The sequence below is a fragment of the Petaurus breviceps genome, unplaced genomic scaffold, assembly GCF_028583685.1.
Source record: "Petaurus breviceps papuanus isolate PSGF00001 unplaced genomic scaffold, PetGlider_PUasm1.0 90779, whole genome shotgun sequence".
Taxonomy (NCBI): domain Eukaryota; kingdom Metazoa; phylum Chordata; class Mammalia; order Diprotodontia; family Petauridae; genus Petaurus; species Petaurus breviceps.
The window spans coordinates 5,481,869-5,505,407 of NW_027187344.1; the positions used below are offsets into that span (position 1 = coordinate 5,481,869).

General features: G+C 38.9%; 1 protein-coding gene across 1 annotated transcript in view; it reads left to right on the plus strand.

Annotated features, from left to right (window-relative positions):
• AK8 (adenylate kinase 8) overlaps positions 1 to 23,539 on the plus strand; it is a 159,532-nt gene that overhangs the window by 107,107 nt on the left and 28,886 nt on the right. The window contains exon 11 of the mRNA XM_069069175.1: positions 4,878 to 4,960. Coding sequence (XP_068925276.1) covers positions 4,878 to 4,960 — 83 coding nt within the window. The remainder of the gene's footprint in view (positions 1 to 4,877; positions 4,961 to 23,539) is intronic.

The window sequence follows — 23,539 nt, forward strand, 5'->3', positions numbered from 1 at the left end:
AAGGAAGGAAGGAAGGAAGGAAGGAAGGAAGGAAGGAAGGAAGGAAGAAAGGAAGGAAGAAAGAGAAAGGAAGAAAGGAAGGAAGGAAGAAAGAAAGAGAAAGGAAGGAAGAAAGAAAGGAAGGAAGGAAGGAAGAGAGAAAGAAAGAGAGAAAGAAAGAAAGGAAGGAAGGAAGGAAAAAAGAAAGAAAGAAAGAAAAAGGAAGAGAGAAAGAAAGAAGGGAAGAAAAAGAAGGAAGGGAAGGACAGAGGGAGGAAGGAAAAGAAGTATGGAAGCCCGAAGTTAAGTGGCCAGCTTCTGGCCATCAAAATTTAGCTTCGTTTAGGGAGGAGGAGAGGGAGAGGGAGAGGATGACCCGAGTTACCCAACTATCTGGGTCCCCATTCTTGATACTTATATAACCTCTCCTAAAACACTGTTATAAGGAAGGCAATTCATAAATCTTAAAGGATTATGTAAACATTAATTGTTCTAGTGGTCTCATAAAAGGACTTCTTTTCCTTTTGCCATCTACTCCTTCCCTTGAGCGCTGGTTCACACTCTCTATAGTTGGGTCAAATTGATCTTCTAGCTGTTCCTGCTGCAGGACATTTTGTCTCCAGTCTTCCTGACTTTGAACAAGTTCTTCTCCAAGTTTGGAATGCTCCACCTCCTCACCTCTGTCTCTTAGAATCTCTAATTTCCTTTAAAGTTCAGCCCAGTTGGTACTTCCTACGTGCTTCTGATCTCTCTAAGTCTTTCCCCTCCCCACCCTCAGTTACCTTGGATTTATTTTGCATTTGCTTATATGTGTATATGTTATTTTCCTACATAGAATACAAGCCCAACAAAGGCAAGGACCATTTCATTTTCTTTGTATCCCCAGTACCTAGCACAATGCCTGGCCCATATTTGGTGGCTCAGAGCTACTTGTTGATTGATTGATTGACTACTGCCTCCTCTCTAAAGTCCAGAAAAATTTATAGAATGTCTTTTCTTTCTTCTTGTATTTTTATCTCAGAGAATTTACTTCTAGCCTGAAGTTTCTGCTTCAAGAATGAATATTTACTAGATTGTAAACTCTTTGAGGATAGGGATTTTTATAGGCCAGTTTGAGACAGGACAATCTGAGACAAATTGTTCTTTTTCATTGTGATAATCACAGAACTCAGTATAGTATCTTGCCCAAGTAGGAATTTAGTAGATGTCATATTGAATTGAAACTGATGTAAGACAGATTGTGGTTAAATGTCAAAAAGATCTTACTTCCTGCTGGAATAAGTTATCAAGGGATATTTTAAATGCAATAAATACCTATATCTCAGATTATTTGGATGGAATGCTAATTTGAGGCTCGGACTGGACTTTCTGGCCTTTTGAAGACATTTTTTGCTCCTAGAGTCTATGCTGGGTGTTACCTTCTCATCAACAGACAAGTAAGTCTTAAGTCATATTAGACAACCTATTAGTGTGTAGGTTGTCCATGCTGAATATGGATTTTAAAATACCATGATTAGGAAATAATTTGGCCCAATGTAATCCTTTGAGCAAAACCATTTGGAATTATATGTTAATGATTTCTTTTGCATGCTACTTCTATGTAGTAATTTAGAAAAGCAATTATGGTCTTTTATCTCTTATACCCAAATGCTGAAAACCAAAATACATAATTTGGAAAAGAAAAATGTGTCTATTACAACTTTATATCCATGATTAAGAAGTGTGAAAATGGTAATTTATTAAAATATATCCTCCATTTTGGCTACTGAAATCCAGGGCAAGTCACTTAATCCTGTTTACCTCAGTTTCCTCCTCTATAAAATGAGCTGGCTAAGGAAATGGCAAACCATGACAATACCTTTGCCAAGAAAACTCCGACTGGGTTCACCAAGTCAGACACGACTGAAAATGACTGAACAACAACAAATAAAACTGACTGATATGATGGAGGTACACCCTATTTCTTGGATCACAGCACCATAGGATCACAGATGTGGAGTTGGAAGGGAACTCAGAATTTCATCTAGCCCAGTCCCCTCATTTTATAAAAGAGGAAACTGTGGCCCAGGGAGATGATGTGATTTACCCAAAGCCACACAGGAAGTAATTATCAAATGTGGGATTTGAACCCAGGTCCTCTGCCCCCAGGGTTAAGTGCTCTTTCTGCTGTTAATTCAACAAATATCTATTTAGTGCTTAGTATGTGTAAAAGGGTGTAGGGCATACATACTGAATCAAGAACCTGCCTTAACCACATCTTACAAATCATACACAAACATGTATGGTGCATGAAAAATTTAGGACTGAGCACTAACACCTGGAGGGTGATGACATGAGGGAAAGCCTCCCAGAGGTGAGGCCACCTGAGCTGAGTGTTGAAGGAGGACAGGATTCAGAGGAGAGTGGCTGGGTCACAAGAATGTCAACTTGTATTTATTATATTTACTCCATATATGGTCCTATAATAGATAACACAGACATTCTAAATGTCTGCATGACTTATTCCTTTAATATCATTTGTTTTGCCTTTCTTTTCTTGTCTTTTTTTTAGGGGAGACATTTTCATTCTTACAAGTGGAAGGTCTACATTGTGCCACTTTACTAATCTTAGTTTTTAAATACTAGTGAATTTCTTATTTATTGGGGATAAACAAATGCTCATTTACAGTGGTACTTTATGAAATCAGCAATTAAAATAGCCCTTCCTGTATACTATGGAGCCACCTGATTGGATCAGAAGAGCCTTATTTTAGGTACCTGGGATACTCTCTTTTTCCGTAGGTTGTAGAGCCCTAAGTAATTAAAAGTGAAAGCAATGTTACAGTCGCCTAAGAGGAAGTCCATAGGACCAAAGGGAAAATTAAAATGCAAAGCAGGGAGATTTTGGGTGGGTGGGGACCATTTGGTTCTTCCAGGAAGCTTTCACATTTCAGCAGCTGATCCTTATGTGGATTAGGGATAATAAACAGCCTATTAATGGAGGCCTGAACTAGGAAATGGAGTTGGAATCAGCAGCAAAATTTACTGGCTGATGCAGGTTAATAACTCCATTACTACCAGCTCTATTCCTTAGCCATCTGAAGAGCTGGGTGTTAGCCTTATCTTACTCCTCATTAATTGAGCTAATAGAACCCCAGTGACCCTACCTTGCTGCTATTATCTGAGAGTTTACCAGACATGGACTGGAATACATATCATTGATTATGTGTTCCATAGATGCATCTTTTATATTGGAAGAAAAGCCTTTTTTTTTAGGCTCAGTTATCTTAGTACCTCTCTTAACATTGGTTTGTTACCTTTGGCAACCATGTACCTATCTTTAAAAGGATTCTATGAGCCATCTCAGGTGTAGCATTTCTAAATTGTTCCAGGAAAACGGATGCAGCAAATACCTGGTGTGCCTGTTTATGTCCTTGGACAAATATGAATTCTATTTTTCATACTTCAGACTTGATCATGCCAGCTATTTGAAATAGGTATCAGTTCATCAAGCATGTCTGGGTTCAAGGGTTAAACTTAGTAAAAGTGTTTTCCTTTGGAAAAAACAAAACAAAACAAGGAGACCGATAATGAGAATCTGGCTACAAAAAGTTACACAAGAAATAGCAACAAAAAATGATCTATTTCTGATAGAGAGTACCTTTCCATCTATTCCACAAAGCAATCCCATAGGTGATGATGATGATGTTTGGTCATTCATTCATATCTGACTCTTCATGACCCTCAGGACCTTACTATTCATGGGGTTTTCTTGGCAAAGATACTGACTAGAGTGGTTTACCTTCTCCAGTGGATTAAGGCGAACAGAGGTTAAGTAATTTGCCCAAGGTCATATAGCTAGTGTCTGAGGCTGGATCTGAACTCAGGTCTTGACTTCTTCTTGACATCAGGCTCAGCATTCTATCCCTTGAGCCATCTAGCTGTCTCAACCGCACAGTTACATGATACTAAAAGGGGATATTGTAGACTTCTTTATTTCTATGGGTTTCCATGCCTATGAGTGCTTTGCAGTCATATCTTGTTATGTCCCTTAAAAGGACACTGATGTGTTTTCAATAGACTGAGTATGTGGCATCCCATAGAATTCTACTTTGGGTTGGATAGTGAGGTGGCATCTGACTGAGCCATTGGATGCATACCTATTCATTTCATATGCCCACTGAGTAGCGTTCATCTACTTGGGTCTTAATGAAAAGAAACCTTTTGACACATCAAACTAGAACCATCCCAGTCTAAAAATGTCCATCCACTTTCTGTGGCATAATTTGCATCTACCACAACAAATCAATTGCTCTCAATTAAGTTGGCTTTAAGAAAGGAGATGTTGGAAATGTTTGGTATCATCTAGCAGGGTTTTTATATGCACTATGCAAATGACACTTCAAGTAGATAGGAGAAGGGAGTATCTGTGGCAAACTGAAAAATCTGACCTCTGAGAATGCATATCTGTTTATGTTGGAACAATAGTCAGTCTTAAAAATACGTATTTTCACCTTTTGCTATCTTTCCTGCTCTTGGAGCCTTTGCAGAAGAAGCTAGCTTTTTCTAATATGATTTCAGAGGCTGCAAATGAAGATGGTTGTGACAGGCAAGTAGCAGCTAGGTCAGCAGGCCTGGCGTCAGACAGTCACCTGGAGCCTCTGGCTACAAATCTCAGAGCTTAGAGCCCATGATGGTGATGTGAGGGCTAGAAATATGTGCCTCATGAAGTTGTAGCCTTTTAATCTTGTAGTAAAGAAGAACTAGAAAGGAAAAAAAATCTCTTCTATTATTTTCCTGTCTAGGGACTGTTGACATTTTACCACTTACTTCTAATGTTTGTGTAAGAAAAAGTCTGGTGAATATTATTCTGAGCAAATGTGGAAGGTCAGCTTTACTCTCCCTGGGTTAAAACTTAGTTTATGAAAGTCTGTTACTAGGTTTGTTGTCTGTCGCTGAGAGCACAATAGCAATTACTTCTGAAGCAAAGACAGCAAAAAATGTACATTACCTTTGAACCTCTTGGCTACAGCCTCCAGGATCTTACAGAGTAGAAAAATACAGTGAATTCCATGGAGAGTTCAGTGTATCTGCAGATTTCCCTTTGTCATTCAACATCATCTTGTCTGTGTTGGGGATCTGGAGAGATACATCTTGCAGTGGGAAAGTTCAGGGAGAGCTGATGAGAATTGTTGTTTCAGTTGGTCTGACTCTGTGACTCCATTTATGGTATTCTTGGTAAAGATACTGGAGTGGTTTGCCATTTCCTTCTCCAGTTCATTTTACAGATGAGGAAACTGAGGCAAACAGTGTTAAGTAACTTGCCCAGGGTCACATAGATAGTAAGTGTCTGAACTTAGATTTGAACTTAGGAAAATGAGTCTTAACTCCAGGCCTGGTACTTTATTATCCATTTCACCACCTAGCTGTTTGAGGGTTGATAAGAATAAGAACTCTTTAAGTGATGCTACCTACAGGCAGGCTACTTTAAATTGAGAGAAAGGATTAGGCAGTTTAATTTTTATGAAGACACCCATGGATATACAGGAATTTGCTTTACAACAAGTTTCAGTTCAGTATTTTCTTGTAAAGTCAATTTTCCAGTTAAAGACTAAAGATAGGAAATAGCATCATCATCTTGGTTGTTAGTGCATACAGAGAATGCCTCTAATTTCCACAGAATTGTGCTTTTAAGAACTGTGTGAGAGGCAGCTAGGTGGCACAATGAATGGAGCAGTCCCGGAGTCAGGAGGACCTGAGTTCAAATCCAGCCTCAGACATTTCACACTTACTAGCTGTGTGACCTTGGGCAAGTCACTTAACCCCAATTGCCCTGCCTTCCCCCCTCCCCCCCCCAAAAAGAAGAATTCTTTGAGTAACACTGTACTGGGTGTGGCATACCCTGGTTATGAGATCTTAATCCAGCTTTAATGGTCCTGAAAGCACTGATCTGAGAGACCTCCACAGGGCACTTAGCCTATCCTCCTATCTTCAGGCAGATTGTTAAGGACAGAAACATTTCCTCATTAAGAAGAAAAAGATTCTATTCTTGTCTGAGGTTAATTTTTCATTAGCCATTTTCTTGTGGTCACTGCTGTGATAAAATGAAAGAATTTTTGTAAGGTGCTTAGCAGAGAGCCTGGCACATAGTAGGTGCTTCCATTCTAATCCCTTACTGATCTGAGGTATTAGTGATGGATGAATAGTCACCAGTAGAAGTGAGGCTAAGTGAATTTAATACTTTTATGGTGCAACTGAATGCAAGAACAATCCCTATATTGGGCAACTCTTAAGTAGAAGAAACATTTGTATTAAGGTTAGTCTATTGTAACCTTTCTTGTTTGCATGTAAAGAGTTCATAGTTTTCTTTGAAGCATAAGTGCTTCTGATCTCATAGTTTGAATGCTAAAGGTCCAAGGTTTGTTTTTGTTTGTTTCCATGTAAATTTTGCAAGAAAATGAGTGTGCTCCCCCTTTTCCCTTCACCCATACTCATAACAGTGGCTTCCTTCCAAGAATTTCTAGGGATACGCATTAATATTTGAACTGGATGGACTGTTCACCCTGAGAAAAACTACTTCCTCTCAAGGTCACTGACCATATGCTTAACTGACCTCGGCCTAATTATGGCAAGAAACCTACCCATCACAGGTTCCCCTCCATGTATCAGACACCTGTATCTGAAGCTGTTGAGTCTTGAACGTGTTCTAAGGCCAAATTGCCCAAGAGACCAATCATGACTTTGGAAAAGACTGTCCATGAGTGCAGCTCCATGCACCCAGGCTACTTAGCATTCCTAAATTTATGAGGTTGCGCAAAAAAGTGGGCATCAGAAGCAGAATCTTTTTTTCTGTACAAGCAAGAATAAGCCAGGCTCAAAGGGCATTGCCACTGAAGATTCATTCTGCAACCCTCACAAAGTCTACAGAATGGTCATAACAATAGCACCTACCTTCCAGGGTTGTTGTGAGGATTAAATGAAATAATATTTGTAAAATGCTCTGCAAACCTCAAAGGGCTATGTACATGCTTACTATTTTGTTAGTATTATGTTGCTGTGTTGAGTGCTTTGAAGGACCAGGCACTCTACAAGTCTGAAATTGTGTGTCCCTCAACTAGTACCACCTGAAGGAGTTCTAGGAGCTTTCATGTTTCCTATGCTCACTATCCATCCAAGATGCAGGCAATTATAGCATGTCTTTCTTTTTTCCCTTAACTAAAATTGTACTTTCAATTCCAGATTCTCTCCTTGCCTCTAACCCTCTCCCACCCATTGAAAAGGCAAGAAATAGGATACACTTTAAATATATAAAGTTATGCAAAACATATCCACATCAGCCATATTGTGAAAAAATAGCAAGAAAAACAAAGGGAAAAAAACATGCTTTAATCTGCTTTCAGAGTCCATCAGTTCTCTATCTGGAGGTGGATAGCATTCCTCATCCTGACTCCTTTGGAACTGGCATGGATTGCTGTATTGATCAATATAGTATTTCTAATACCTTGCCACCACAAAAAAGAGCTGCTATAAATTTTTTGTAAACATAGGTTCTTTTCCCTTGTCTTTGATCTCTTTGGGGCATAGAGCTAGTAGCATTATTGCTAGGTCAAAGGGTATGCAGAGTATCTTTCAACAAAAAAATTTAATAAAATTAATAAAACCCACTGAAATATTTGTGGATTATATATTAGATCTTGCTGCTCCCTTTTTGTGGCACAGAAGTAACATTCGCCACGTGACTATCCATTTAGAGAGCATTTGCTAGGGACAGCTAGGTGGCACAGGAGTAACTAGGTGGTGCAGTGAATAGAGCACTGACCCTGGAGTCAGGAGGACTTGAGTTCAAATGTGGTCTCAAACACTTGACAACACTTAATAGTTGTGTGACCTTGGGCAAGTCGCTTAACCCCAATTGCCTTGCCTTCCCCCTCCAAAAAAAATTAAAATTAAAAAATAGAAAGCATTCACTGCTGAGTTTCAGGTAATGGATGGAAGAGCCTGATCATGAAACCCTTGAAGTTAGCTCTTCAAACCTAGGACATATTTTGTCCATGACTTGTTCTACTGTCTTACAACTATTCAGAAAGTTTTTCCTCCTTCAGGGTTCAGAAGACTGATTTTTATAATTTTATACTCATTTATAATCTTAAGCAGAGCAATAGGTTGTATCCAGCAGTAAAAGTTAAAGACAAACCAATAAGGAATGAGAGAAAATCAACACTTTGTCCTTGGACTTGCTGAATCAGTAAATTCAAGACTTCTTTATTCCTTGGGTAGAGAATGACAGACTAACCTTTAACAGTGCCAGAGCACAGAATAGTTGGCATTTGATTCAAACCCTGATGAATAGATGTCACCACTTTTAGCAAGCCTGATGCCAGACCATTAACTTAAACTCATTTCCTGGAAAAAGGCAAAAGGACTAAGACACAGAGATGACTTGGAGAAATCATATTTGTTTTTCTTTACCCATAGGAGTCTTGGGGAGACTTCAGACTGTACTTCAATTTTCCATTTTCCTTAGAGGCATAAATAAAGCACTGAACTGCTGAACCTGGCTTTGTGCTTTAAAAGCTTGGAGCTTTGCCAGATGCAGGTTGCAGATGTTTAAAATCTTGAAGAGCCTTTTCTTAAATATCACTGACATTGTGAAAACTTCCTCCCCATACCATTTCAGAAATAGCACTTCAGTTTTGCTTTTCCTGGGGCAGCCCATTACAGTTTTGGACAGCTCTCCTAGTTAGCGAATTAAGTTAGAATGTTCCCCTTTGTAACTTACTGCTGTTATTTCTGTCCTCTGGGACAAGGTGGAACAAATCCAGTCCTTTTTTTTTTACTTGAAAGCCCTATGGATATTTGAAGGTCACTATCCCCTCCCCTTAAGTATTTTTCAGTTAATCATGTGTTACCTAGGAGAATCATTTGTTGAGAAAGACATCGAATCTAGAAGGCCCCCCTTTTTTGTTTGTACTTTGGTCATTTCGGTCATGTCTGACTCTCTGTGACCCCATTTGGGGTTTTCTCAGCAAAGATACTGGAATGGTTTGCCATTTCCTTCTCTAGCTCATTTGACATATTAGGAAACTGAGGCAAACAGGGTTAAGTGACTTGCCCAGGGTCATCACATAGTTAGTAAGTGTCTGAGGCTAGATTTTAACTCAGAAAGATAAATCTTCCTGTTTCTAAGCCCAGTACTCTATCCACTGAGCAACCCAGGTGCCTCTTAGAGTCCTTTTAAACTCCACATATATTATTAGCCTCGGAAGGGACAATTGCTTGAGGGGCTATCCCTCTTAAATCTCTTTAGAAAGAGAGCATCTGGCAGCTTCAGGAAAGGAAACATAAGGCAGAGAAGTCTGTAGTTAGAGAATATTGGAGTATGTCCAGGAAGGTAGTTCCAAGGTTTTTCGGACAAGCATTCTGGGCTCTGTTGCTTGTTAAGTTAGGGTCACTGAAGATGGTTTCTACCGACGTCACATTAGTACATAGGCTGTATTGCTTTATGTAGATTTCAACACAGCATTAAAAAAAAGTATATTGATGCCCAGTATATTATAGTACATACATTAAAAAATGTATATTAATGCAGTAAAATTAACGTCTCAGCAGGGAGCTAAAGAAGTGTTTGATTTTTTTGAGAAGGATCTTTAAATGTTATATCAAGAGTAACCCAATCCAATTCTGTTCTTTTTCTATATCCAAGATTTTAGTCAAGTAAAACTTCAGATCCTGTAACCTGGGGAAAAAAAAGCATTTTGTGGGGGCAGCTAGGTGGTACAGCTAGGTGAGCACTGGTCCTGGTCTCAGGAGGACCTGAGTTCAAATGTGACCTCAGACACTTAACACAAAAACTAGCCATGTGACCTTGGACAAGTCACTTAACCCCAATTGCCCTACCTTCCCCCCTCCAAAAAGCTAAAAAAAACCCCAATAAAACAAAACAAAACATTTTTTGGGTTGTTGTTTGTTTTATTTCCAAGTCATTGAATTCCTGTCTTTATTGTTTATGTTAGGAAATTGCAGGCATTGGTTAAGGTGTTTCATGAAGTAAATGGAATCATGTTCTCACAGGATCTAAAGTCACTTGTGTTTTTTTTTTTGTTAATTTAAAATTTTTATTTTCACTTCCCAGTTCTCTCCCTTTATCCCCTCCCACTGGGAAGGCAAGAAATACTATACTCATCATAACATGAAGTCATGCAAAACATTTCCACATTAGCCACATCACAAAAAACAAAACCCCAGAAAAAATAAAGTATGCTTCGATCTACATTCAGAGTCTGAGCAGTTCCTTCTCTGGAGGAGAGTGTCATGAGGCCTTTGGAACTGTCATAGATCATTGTATTGGTCAGAGTAACAGCTAAGTCTTTCACAGTTGATCTTCATTACAATGTTGCTGTTACTGTGTACCATGTTCTCCTGGTTCTGCTTACTTTCGCATCAATTCATACAAGGCTCCCCAAGTTTTCCTGAAACCATCCCCTTCATAATTTCTTTTACAAGGCAGTCAGGATTAAATGGCTTGCCCAGGGTCATACAGCTAGTAAGTGTCAAGTAAGTGTCTGAGGTAAAATTTGAACTCAGGTCCTCCTGACTCCAGGACCAGTGCTCTATCCACTGTGCCACCTAGCTGCCCCCTTCGTCATTTCTTACAGCATAAATAGTATTCACCCACAATCATATGCCAAAAACATTTGGTGATTCCCCAATTGATGAGCATCTCCTTAATTTCTATTTCTTTACCACCACAAAAAGAGCTACTATTAATTTTTTGTACATATAAGTTTTTTTTTCCTTTTTAAAAAAATCTCTTTGGGATACAGACCTGTAGTAGTATTTCTGGGTCAAAGAGTATGCACTGTTTTATAGTCCTTTGCACACAGCCCCAAACTGCTTTCTAGAATGGCTGGATCAGTTCACAACTCCACCAACATTTCATTAATGTCCCAACTTTTCCACCCCCCCCCCAACATTTGTCATCTTCCTTTTATGTCATATTAGCCAATCTGATAGATAAGAGTTGGTACCTCAGAGGTGTTTTAAAGCACATTTCTCTAGTCAAATGATTTAGAACATTTATATGATTATAGATAGCTTTAATTCCTGCTTCTGAAAACTGCCTGTTCATATGCATTGATCAATTGCAGAATGACTCACATTCTTATAAATTTAACTCAGTTCCCTATATATTTGAGAAATGAGGCCTTTATCAGAGATACTTGCTGTAATATGATTTCCCAGTTTTCGACTGTCTTCCTTATAATCTTGGCTGCATTGGTTTTATTTATGAAAAACCTTTTTAATTTAATGTAATAAAAACTATCCATTTTACCTCTCATAATGCTCTCTGTCTTTTGTTTGGTCATAAATTCTTCCTTTATCCCTAGATCTGACAGGTAAAATATCCCATACTCCCCTAATTTGCTTTTGACATCATTGACATTTTAGACATCATGTCTAAGTCATGTAGCCATTTTGATCTTATCTTGGTATACAGTGTGAGATGTTGGTGTATGCCTCGTTTCTGTCAGGTTTATTTTTCAATACTATAGAGTTTTTCATTATTTCAAAAGACAAGTCAGAATCCTTATGTTCATAGTTAATATAATTTTCCCTTTACTTACTGTCTTTGAGACAATGTGGTACAATGAATAGAGCATTGGACATAAGAGTCAGAAGACTTAAAGGACAGGTAGGTGGCTCAGTGAGTAGAACACAGACCCTGGAGTCAGGGGGACCTGAGCTCAAATCTAGCCTCAGACACTTGACACCTAGCTATGTGACCTTGGGCAAGTCACTTAACCCCAATTGCCTTGCCTTCCCCCCTCTAAAAAAAACAACAACAACAAACTTAAATTAGTCCTGATTCTTTGTCTTGCTATTCATAATCAAGTTGCCTTTCTTCTTTGAGTCTCCAGTTTCCTTATCTGTAAAGTGGGTATGATCCCTAGATGAAAAGATTCTTGCCAGGAAAAGCTCCATAGACTGTAAAAGTCTCTAAAGTTCTTATTGTTATTGCCATGACCCTTGTGCACAGTGCCAAGATTTCTTCCTCTTTATTTCCTTTCCTTCTTCCTAGTTTGCCTTGGGTTCTGGTTGCTATTTTACCTTGTCGATGTTTTGTCTATATTTGTTTTGACCAGATGCCCCTCTTTGCACGCAGCCTTGGGACTTGTCCCCTCTCTCCTATCAACAATAATTAGCCTTGTAAGACTAATGGAAGAAATCGTGTCTAATTACCCTGTTGAAGGCCCAATTATGCTATTAACATTCGTGGACTCTAAGCTAATGATGAAAAGAGCCTCTCATTTGCATAGCATTAAGTTAATTGAGCTGGAAGCGAAGGGGCAGATAGGGGTGGTGATAGCGGGATCCTGTTACTGAATGGATAATAATGACCAGAGTAGGGCGATTCACCTGACAGCTTTATTAATTAACAGCTATCTGATTACTTAGCAGGAATGGCAAGTGGCAGTCAGTCAGAATGGCCTGGGTTTTTTTTTTTTTAATGAGTGATGTGAGAACAGTACTAATTTTCTTGATAATTTATGGCCATGTCAGAACTGATGATCACAATGATCACCTTGAAATCCTATATTTTGCAAAAGCCTCTTCCCTTCCTTTCAAATTTAACTTGAGAGTTTCCATGCCATATATATTTATATATCCATTAAAAACATTTTTCCCATTGTGTCTAGATCAGGATGTATGTTGACTCAGCATTCCTATTGTTGACTATTACATTTGAATTTTAGAGCTGCAAGGGACCTTAGGATTCATCCATTTGACTCTGTTCCCCTATTACAGATTAGAAAACTGAGGCCTGGAGAAGTTCAATGACTTGCCCAGAGTCACTCAGTTAGCTTGTCGGAGCACTAGAACAAGGGCCTAGGTCTGCTGACTCTAAGTCCATAGCAGTTTCCAGTATGCCCGCCTTGTGCAAAGGGCAGGTTCTGGTTTTATACAATGCATTTATAAAGCAAGGACCTTGGTGGGGCGCAGTCCATTCCAGATACCTGTACCAAATGTACCCAGCCTTGTTACTCCTTTCCCCTCTAGTGTTAATAGAGTATCCCACCAAAGCATCCAGAACATTGACACGTCTTGTGACAAGGATCAAACCCTGCTGCCTTCCCAGCACTCTCCTTTATAGAACTTCAGAGGAATTTTGAGAAATGCTCCTGGTGTTCACTATTTTTTTTCATCCCCTTCCTCTCACCCTGTAGGTCTGAATATCTTTGATCCCACTTAGGACATTGACTTTAGGGGAGAAATAAATAGGGAGAATTTTCTGTCTCTCTGAGGCAGGGGTGTGCTGGCATCATCCCAACAACCAGTTCTTGGGGTGAAGGGGAGGAAGGAAGAAGTGTACTCGTGATCCTCTTTCAAATTTTCAACATCTCCATCAGTTTCTTAAGTTTGGCCAATCAACAGAACAGTAGTACATCAAGCCCTGATTTGTATTTGCTGATTTCTGGAGATGTGAATGCTTATATTGAGCTGAGGTTTCCTGCTGTGCTTTGGGACTTGTCCCTTACTGTAGAGAAACAGACCGTTAGCCAACATTGAGTAAGCACCTATCATGAGTAGAATCCTTGCTAGGCACTCAGGAAGATACAAAGATTGGATGAGACAGTCCCTGCTGCCCTCATGGAGCTAGTAAGGGAATGACAGAAATACATACAGCTGTGGGGGACATTATCCAATAAGTGCATTAAGAAGGGAGGTCGTTACTGACTGGGGGAGATCAGGAAAGGCTTCATCAAGGAACTGAGATTTAAAGACCAGATAAGCATTTTAAAAATGAAAAGGGAGGGACGGCTAGGTGTCCCAGTGAGTAAAGTGCCGGCCCGGAGTCAGGAGGACCCGAGTTCGGTTCCGGCCTCAGACACTTAACACCCACACAAAAAAACTAGCCGTGTAACCTTGGGCAAGTTACTTAACCCCAACTGCCCTCCAAAAGGAGAAAAAAAAATGAAGAGGAAAGGAGACATTCCAGGCATGAAGGTTTGAATGAGAAAAGGTCCAGAGGTGGGGTAGTACAGGAGAATGTTCAGAGAGACAACAAGGGGCCTGAAGAAGAGTTCATTTTGACTAAAACATTGAGTATGTGGAGGGGAGTAATATGAAATCATCCTAGAAAGGTTAGGGTGTCAGATTCTTACTGAGGATATTGAATGTCAGGCAAAAGAATCTAGACTTCACTTGAGAGGGAGCCCATTAAGGATTTTTGAACAGAGAAGTGTCATATTATTTTGGCATTGGTATGGATGATGGAAACGGAAGCAGGAAGATTTGTTAATAGGTGAGTTGTTGAGTTTTTTTTTTAAAGTAATATTCATCCCCATTGGTTTATAAGGCCCTGTGCTAGGAAGGCAGTCCTGGGAATGGAGGGGGTCGGGGAGGGGAAATGAATACAATAGATGTGACAGAGAGAACCAATTTTTTGTTCAGTCATTTTTCAGTCATGTACAACTCTTTGTGATCCCATTTGGGATTTTCTTGGTAAAGATACTGGCTGGAATCCTTTTCCATTTCCTTCTCTAGCTCATTTTACAGATGAAGAAACTGAGGCAAACAAGGTTAAGTGACTTGCCCAGGGTCCCAACAGCTAGTAATCCAGAACCAATAGGAGCTATTAACTGATTGGGTGTGACTGGTATGGAAGAAGGAAAGTGGTGTCACCAACAGAAATAAGTAACTCCAATATAAAATATGAGGATTTTCCATGTCGCTAATTTGGGCTCTTCAAGCATTGCAGAGGAATATTCTCTAACACTAATGGGGAGTCTAGAGTCTCTGTCCAGTCACATCTCTGCCACTGTCTGGGTGACCTTAGGCAAATTACTTTGCCTATCTCCTAACTTCCTTGTCAGTAACATCAGTGGGGGTTAGCCAGATAATGTTTGAGCTTCCTCCCAGCTCTGACTTCACTGTTATCGTCATGTCTTAAATGACCTCTTCCCTTCTTTGATTAAAAAAAAAAAACAGAACAAAACAAAACAAAACTATACCTTTGATTCCATTGATATTGGGAAGTCCCTGTGAGGAGACTTCTACCAAATCACATAACAACTATTCTACAGCTTACAAATTTAGAGGATTGTATAGATGCATTGAGAGGTTGTAGGCTTGCTCAGGATTGGTCACAAAGCCAATAGATGTCAAAGGCCAGAACTTGAACCCAAATCTTCCTGAGTGGTTAGAGGTAGGTCCTCTATCCAAACACCATAATGTGCCTCTTTTGATTTTAAACACTTGGTATAAGGTGGGACCCACAAATTAACTGCAAGTGCTACCCATTTATTTTCTTGGACTCCCAGACAATTTTCCCCTTTCGGGTGACATTTATAGCTCTTATATTCTCCTGTCCCATTAGCTAGATGACTCTGGGAAAGTCATGTTTCCTTTCTGAGCCTCAGTTTCCTGTCTATAAAATGAGAGAGATGGACTAATTTCTTTAATAAACATTTTTCTTTGTTTTTGATATATATTGTGCGTTTTTTTAAACATCCGAATTTACAGAATTTTGCCTCACATCCCTCACCCCTTTCTCTTCCATCTTCTAGAGAGGCCTCCCATAAAACAAATAGCACATTTAAAAGAAGAGACAAAAAATGTTCCTAAACAAATCAATATATCCACAAAAGTCTGAAAATATATGTAATGCACCACAACTGTGGCCCTCTCACCTCTGCAAAGGAAGGGTGGGGTAGGGTGTTTTCTCATATTACTTCTTTAGGCACTAATTTCTAAGGTACCTTCCAACTCTACCATTCTGTGATTCTATGAGAGCTAGCTCTCTGGGTAGAAATGTGTTCTTTATAAAATGGAATGAAAGCCCTTTGTGTTAATCAGATGAGAAAGAAAATAACATTGCTTCTTTCTATGCCATCACTTTGACCCTTCCAGAGATACTGAAATTCAAATGTCTTTTAAACACATTAGTATTGGTCTTCTCATTTGCTTCAGGATATCTTAAAATGTTTCCTAGAACTCTAGGTTCTATTGATGGGCCCAGTGGATTGTGCTAAAGAATGGTGAATTGTATATGGTTTGGCATGGCCATGGAATGAACCCACTTCACCAAGGGCAGAATTTGAACACTGAGAAATACACTCTTCAGATGTGGGGGCTATACAAAACTTAACCACAGGATACATATTCTGTCAAACGAATGATAATGCCACTGAAACATATCTTTACATATATTGGGGTGATTCAGTGACTCTTAATTAACTTGTATTTGGAATTCATTGAGAGAATAATATACAATATTTTAGTGTTCTGAGTAGCTGAATAAAATTGGAAAATAACAATGCTCAGTGGTAAGGAAACAAGTCATACTCATATCAACCATCTTCTTCAGGAAATGTAAAACAAAGAAGTTGAAAGTCACTTAGCCTTCCTGTGGTTACAGTACTTTCTTCTGTTAGGGGGAAATTTGGGACTGACCTGCTATGGTGATAGCATTAAGATCGATAGGAAAAGAAATAACTTGCTCCAATTTCAAAAGAAAACATACTTTGCACACACTATCTCATTTGATTCTCACCACTCTCCAGTAGACCACACTATTTTCTTTAGGATACTGGTCTCAAACTCAAATAGAAATGGGGTCACTAAATTGTGTATTGACTTAGTTTTAAAATGTATTGTTATCTATGTCTTATTTTTGTTTATTTTGTCAAATATTTCTCAATTGCATTTTAATCTGAAGTGTGGGCTTTGTCTTGTATACCTCTGCTCTAGGACAATGGAGATTAGTTTGGGGAAATTGTTCCCATATCTGACAATATGTAGAAAGCCATTCTATTAACAAAAACAAAACAGTTGAGATGCACCATCTAAAGATGGTCCTGGGAACCTAGAAGAAGCAAAAATATCTTCAAAGTGAAACCATTTCTCCCAATAAGGCTAGCTGATTCCCATGGTGACAGGTCATCAGGGAAAGTCTCCAGACTAGGGACCACTACCGTGGCCTTGAATAAGTCCCTTGACCTCTCTGGGTCAATTTTTCCATCTGTAAAATGAAGGCATGGAATTAGATTACTTTTAAGTCTCCTTCCAGCTCTGATATTCTATATTCTGCTAGATGATACTTTAATTTTCTCAGGTCCCTCCTAGCTCCAATGCCCCTTCCAAGCTCCAATGCCCTGTGTTTTATGTTCAAATTCTTCACTCCTAGCTCTAGTATTCTATGAGCCTCAAACTCCACAGCCACCAAGCAAAGACCTGGGTGGGAGGGGGGCATGGTTAACCCTGAGCACCAGAGAGAAAAAAAGTATCTCAGTTATAATCCTAGATTCTCTTGTATATTTAAAATTTGTGATCTTCTGACTCCTACAGTTAAACAGATTCTCAATTATCTAATCATCAGATTCTATCTTTCCTCTGAATTGAATATAGGGGACTGGAAACTGGCCCCTTAGTTAAGATAGGATGTCAATGTTCTGGTATCTTTCCCCCCTCTTCTCTTGCTGTTGAGAAACCTTTCCTGAATCTTTGGCTAGAGATTCCTAAAAGGTTTCTTTATAATCACACAGTCCCTCTGACAACTCAGTGGAATCCATGAACTCCCTCCTCATTACTAGTTAACAGTGGTGACCACTAAGCCCCCGGCCAGAAATATCAGTTGCTTTGGATGTTCTATCCAGACTGGTTCTCTTATAACCTGTCTAGAGACCATTGCAGCTGCTATATAATACAGACAAATAGAGTGCCAAACTGGATTTTGATGGATCAGAAATTATGCATTTAATTCACAGTTGGTATAGAGTGCTCATAAAATCTTGATCATGATAGAGAGGATAATAAACATTTGAGAACATAAATATTTCGGTAGGAAATGACTTTGTGAAACATTTAGTTGTTGAGTAATAAGAAGAACAGAGAAAATCAGATGAGCAGAAATCTCTAGGTACTCATCTGATGACTTATATACGTTGTGATGATAATGGTATTGAGAGAGCCATTTTATGAGCATACTGACTTTAATTTGGTTCACGCAGACTTTTCCTTGTGACATTAATAACTTCATTGCATAAAACCAAATGCTCATAACTTGCCAAAGACCCAACCACTTGACCTTCAGAGTTCCTTTCAAAACCATAGTATGATTGCACAACATGGTTCTAGACAAGTATAGACTGGATCACTGGGAGTAAGGTGTTGGTCAGTCAGTTGACAGCATTTATCAGACACCTAATTGGGCATTGTCCTCAAGTCATTGCACCCACTGGGGCTAATTTCGTGGGCCCACTAAGTGGGGGTGTATTTTTCAGAGAAGCTGTCAGGCAGTTGGAAAATACAGAGTTAGAAACTGGAGATCAAGGGAGTGCCCACTTTTAGTCCTTTGAATCTCCTAGGAATAGCCAAAGACAAATATGAGATTATGTTAGGAAAGTAGTAGTCTTTTTATCACCCACTTATCCCTCTGATTTGAGCCCACAAAGATAGATTGAGTCAGGTTCAGGACAATGAAAGATCATTTCATTTGGGTAAGAAAATGTACTGTGTTATCCCTGTCTCATGATATATCTCACATATAAAATACATATACATCTAATATATTATTCATATGTATTTTATAAGACTTTGTACATAGAATATATTTTCTATGGATGTCAAGGGAGCCAATGTTCTTTCTTTCCAGTAAGAATGGAACAATGGAAAGAAGCATAAAATGAACCAAAAGAGATTCAGATTAGACATAAAGAAAAAGTTAGTGCCTAAAAAGGTTGGGAGACACAGCAGATAAGTACCACAGGAGCTGGTGGAATGGATCTTCTTTCTTGGAAATCTTTAAGGATAAGAGACAGCTTGACCTCTGGGATGATTAGAATGTACTTTGGCCTAAGAACTTAGGTGATTTTTAGGGCTCCTTTTTGATTCCCTGAATCTTATTCTGTCGCTGGTCTAGCAAATGATTTGTAGCTCTCAATATTCCAGCTAAATACATTTCTTTAACACCTATGCCGGCTGGTGGGAAGGGGATTAGGAAGCGTTTGGTTAGCAAACTACCTGGCAAGTATTCGAGCCTGTGCCAAAGGCAGACCTGAAGCAGTCTCTCCTGGGGTGATTCTGACTGTTCCTGGTAGAGCATTGCCCAAGACCTCAGACTGGCTCCCGCAAGGAGCTGTAGGCCAAGGAAACAATTCATGAGATGCCAGAGACATGATGCTGCTCTAGGTCCTTAACACATGGAAAATATGAAAAACCCTTTAAATATTTTAGATGACCGAGTTGTAAAATCCAAATATTCTGGCGCTACAGTGAATGCTCCTGTCAGCTGAAAAGGGAAAAGAGATGATAAAAATATCAGCTGGGAATAGCTAATCAGGTTAGAGGTGATGTTTTGGCTGTAAGGCCTTTTTTTATGGGTTGGAGAAAAATAGAATCAGATTGGAAAATGTAGGTCCACTGCATTTGACAGATGCAGTAGTGGTGTATGTGTGTGTGTGTGTGTGTGTGTGTGTGTGTGTCTGCATTTTGTTAAATTTTGTCTGTGCAACAGCATCAGGAATAAACCAGCAGTCACAGGAAATGCAGTTAGCAAGAGTAATGGGAGTTGAAAGTTTGACCTTTTGTGATGGAAATTTGATACAAAAAAAGACTCTTTTGATAAACTCCACATCCAATCAGATAGAGAAGATGTCTTAATCCTGTTTCCTCATTTGCATGCTGACTGATCTCATTTGAAAACCCAATCATTCAGAAATATTGGTAAGTCAACAAAAAATGTTACAAGCTGGGCTCCGTTTCATCTTAAAGGTCTCCTAGATGTCACCTTGTGGTTTTCACTCCAGTAAGCTGATCTCTTCTTCATGGGTCCGTTTGTATTGGCAGTCCTGCTCCAACATATTGAAATGCAAATAGCCATTTCCATACTGAACTGAAATACATCTTTGTGATTGAAAATATCCAAGGTGCTTCAAAAGCATCAAAGAACGTAATTCGTGCTGTGCTTCTGATTCTCTGACATTGCCATATTCTGATGTCTCCTGTCAGCTGTTGCCAACAGAGATTTCAATGTGAATTTACCCATCTTCTCTTTTCTTTATTCTACACAGTTTTTGCTGTGCTGAATGGATTCTTCAAGGCCATGAACTAACCCCTATTGCAGCTTATTTAGCTCTTCTGCTGAGGCCTAGGAGTTCTTCTCTTAAGGTACAGGGCTGGCCTCAAGGAAAGAAAAAGTGGTGATGTTTTTCTAGGCCTTCCAAAATCCCCTTTCCCGAGGGGAATCTGGATTTGTTTGGTCTTCCCTAGTGTTTCTGCCACTGTCATGTGGTACACATGTGTGATTGAGAAACCACGCCAGTCTGCTTTGGTCAACCTACATTAGGTAGGCTCAACACTTTTTTAAAGCCCATGGGATAACCTAAAACAAACATCATTTGGCCTTCGAATAGGTTCCATTTTGTATCTAGGTCTGCCCTAGAGAAATGGGTGTATGAATTTGTGGACTTGCTGGTACATACTGATACTAACTGTTGTGAGCCTGACACATGCAACCATCCAAAGTGAAGGTGCAATGAGAAAGAACTAGTCAAAAAGTCCTCCAGCTTTGATAGCACTGAAAGACAGTCACAGTTTGAATTCAAATAGCAGCTCTTGGAGGCACTTGTCACTTTCAAGCTCTGGACTAAGAGTCTTGGTTTTAAATTGCAAGTCTGACCGTCCCAGTGAAAGTTTAGAAAAGGCTTATCTACAAATTCAGGTTTCTGATCCTAGGCAGTGTCCACTTAAGAAGTTTAACCTAAATATAGCCTCAATAAACAGTTTGACCTTGAGTATTTTTTTTTCCAGCACATTAGTTGAGTTTGCACTCAGTGCATCTAGACCACTGAATTAGTCTCAGGTTGGAGAATCCAAAAAGTTAGTGTCCTTTATCCTTATGATCAGTTTACTCTGAAGATAAAGAATCTAATCCAAGTCTCAATTTGTACTCATTTCCATTAGTAATTCACCCCAGACACTAAAGTTTTCTAAATCTCAGAAAGGAAGAGGTTGTGTAGTGGAACCTAGAACCTGTTTATGAAGCTGATATCAGGGGATAAGTCTAACAACCTGCTTTGTAGGCTGGCTATATTATAACAAGCCTTTATTTTACAGAGTTGTGTTTTGGGGAGGTATGCTTTGATTTGTAACTGATTTGAATCTGTTACAGTAAGCCTTATAATAAAAGAGATGTACTTAGAAATTTGGGGCTAGAGATGATTTCATCTGTGAAATGAAAACTTAGTAATGACTTTTGATGTTTTATTAATGCATTTTGCTTTTTATACCACCACCACTTCCCAGTAATCTCCATAGCATCTACCCTCATAACAACAACAAATCCAGTTGAGCAAATTGTTAGTAATTTTTCAAAGTGCAGGAGACAAGGGAGGTGTAGCTCTGACTGATGGTGCTGCTCATTAGCATATGAGAGAGATGGAAGTTGAGAGGATGAAAGGGGTGGGCAGATGATAGGGCTGATGAGAAGATGAACAGGAATAGAAGATAGATTGAGAACAGAAGGTAGACTGGGGAAGGAGAAGTTAGGGGGAGGAAGGTAAAGGAGATAGACAATACAGGAGGAAGGAGAGAAGGGCTAAATAGCACATAAATACTGTTGACAGCCCTGCCCTTTTGAAAATCTGCATCAGGTATAGTTATGATTTCTTTTTTGTATATCACACAATTAAATAAAATTCCAGGTAAATTAGAAAACTAGTTATACACCCTTAGTATCATCCTATTTTAAAAAGCATCTCTTAAAAGTCATAACTCATCATTAAAAGGACTGTCCTTAAAATTCCTGTCTTTAAAAAGTCACCTTGAGCAAAAGAACTGATCTGTAGAGTGTACCCCAAAGGGAAATTCTGCTAGAGCAATCCGAGTGACTTAAAAGTGAGATTTTCCCAACTTCCCCATTACATAATAAAATCAAATATCAAATCATTAATATTGGTTACTAAATATGTATATGTATATGCACACACACCCCACTCACTCACCTGCCTGGTAAATGCAGTTGTAGTAGCAGCCTAAATGTCTGCATCTTGATTATTTGAGAATGTTCTTCATCCTCAATGGGGTAGAGGGCAGAAGGCAAGGGAGGAGAAAAGGCTCTCTACCCGCCTCACCCTAAACCAGAAAGATCACAGCATTTCTTCTGTGGTGCTTACTTAAGTGGTTAGTCATAAATTGGTCTTTTCAGACATACTTGAGCACATATTGAAATCTCCACCAATGGGGACAACTTTGAATGAATGAATGAATGGATGAATGAGACATATACATACATACATATCTATATCTATCTATCTATCTATCTATCTATCTATCTATCTATCTATCTATCTATCTATCTATACCACATACAAAATTACATGTATAGTACAATTAAAAACTAGTGAAGGTTAATATCTGAAATGAAAAAGAATAATTAACCAGTTCCTGAATCAAGACTTTGTTCATGGTTTATTTACCTTTTTTTTGAAAAGGTTAATCACTCATCAAACCTTTTTAAGTTATAACTTGATAAGAAAATTTTGACCTAACTTGGGTGCCTTTTGTGAATTACAAGTTGTAAAAATCAGACATTTGCAGAAATTTCAACATACCATTCTACCTCTACCCTGCCCCCAACCCCTCTCTAGGGTACTAATTAGTGTAACAAAAACAAAGCACCATGAATACTTGGACATGGATTTAGAGTTGACGATAGATGTATACACAGATTTTCTTTTTGGTAGTTTGGGTATCAGGTCAGGTTTAGAACTCATCCGTGACTCTCATACAATGTTTTAGCAACACATTTTGGGACTTTCAACTTTTATTGGCTTTTCGTTTCATTCTCATTTTATTTGGATGAATCATTTGTTAGTAGAGGTGTTGAATTGCTTGGAATCATCCTCACTCATTCATAGTACCCACAGTGACATTGCACATTATGAGACTACTAGTTAGGAATGCATTTCTTCAGACAGTTTTTCTGAAGGCAGTAAGATATTTATCATGTCCTTAACTACTTTGTACACTATTATAGGGTAAATTGCTTATTTTAGCATATATGTTTTTCAGGGGACCTTTGGTATTAGGGCAGTAGTTGAGGATGATATAAATTCAACTATAATCCCATATTTAATACAATTGGTCTGGAAGGGTAGAGCTTGCTTATAGCTGATCTAGTTTAAAGAACTATTACCTTCTCTGACCCAGATAAGAAGACTTAGAGGAAAGAAATTGGGGTTGGGGGAGGGGGAAGAAAGGTATAGGAAGAGTACAAGCAGTTGGCATGGGAAAAAAGAAATGTCCCTACCATCCCATGCATTCATATTCTCTCAAAATATCACCAAAAAATACAGTACTTGACATAAATGCTAATTCTCGCAAAACTGAGACTACTATGTAGTATGTTCTTATACCATTAGACCAACCGAAATGTATTAAAAATGAGTTTAACTCTCACAGTTCAATCTATTTGTTACAACCATAACGTAGGTCTAAATTCAGTTATCCCCAAGCCAAAGATATAGATATGGGATTCCTCAACTTTTGCTCATTGTCAATGAGACCTCTTTCATGGTAT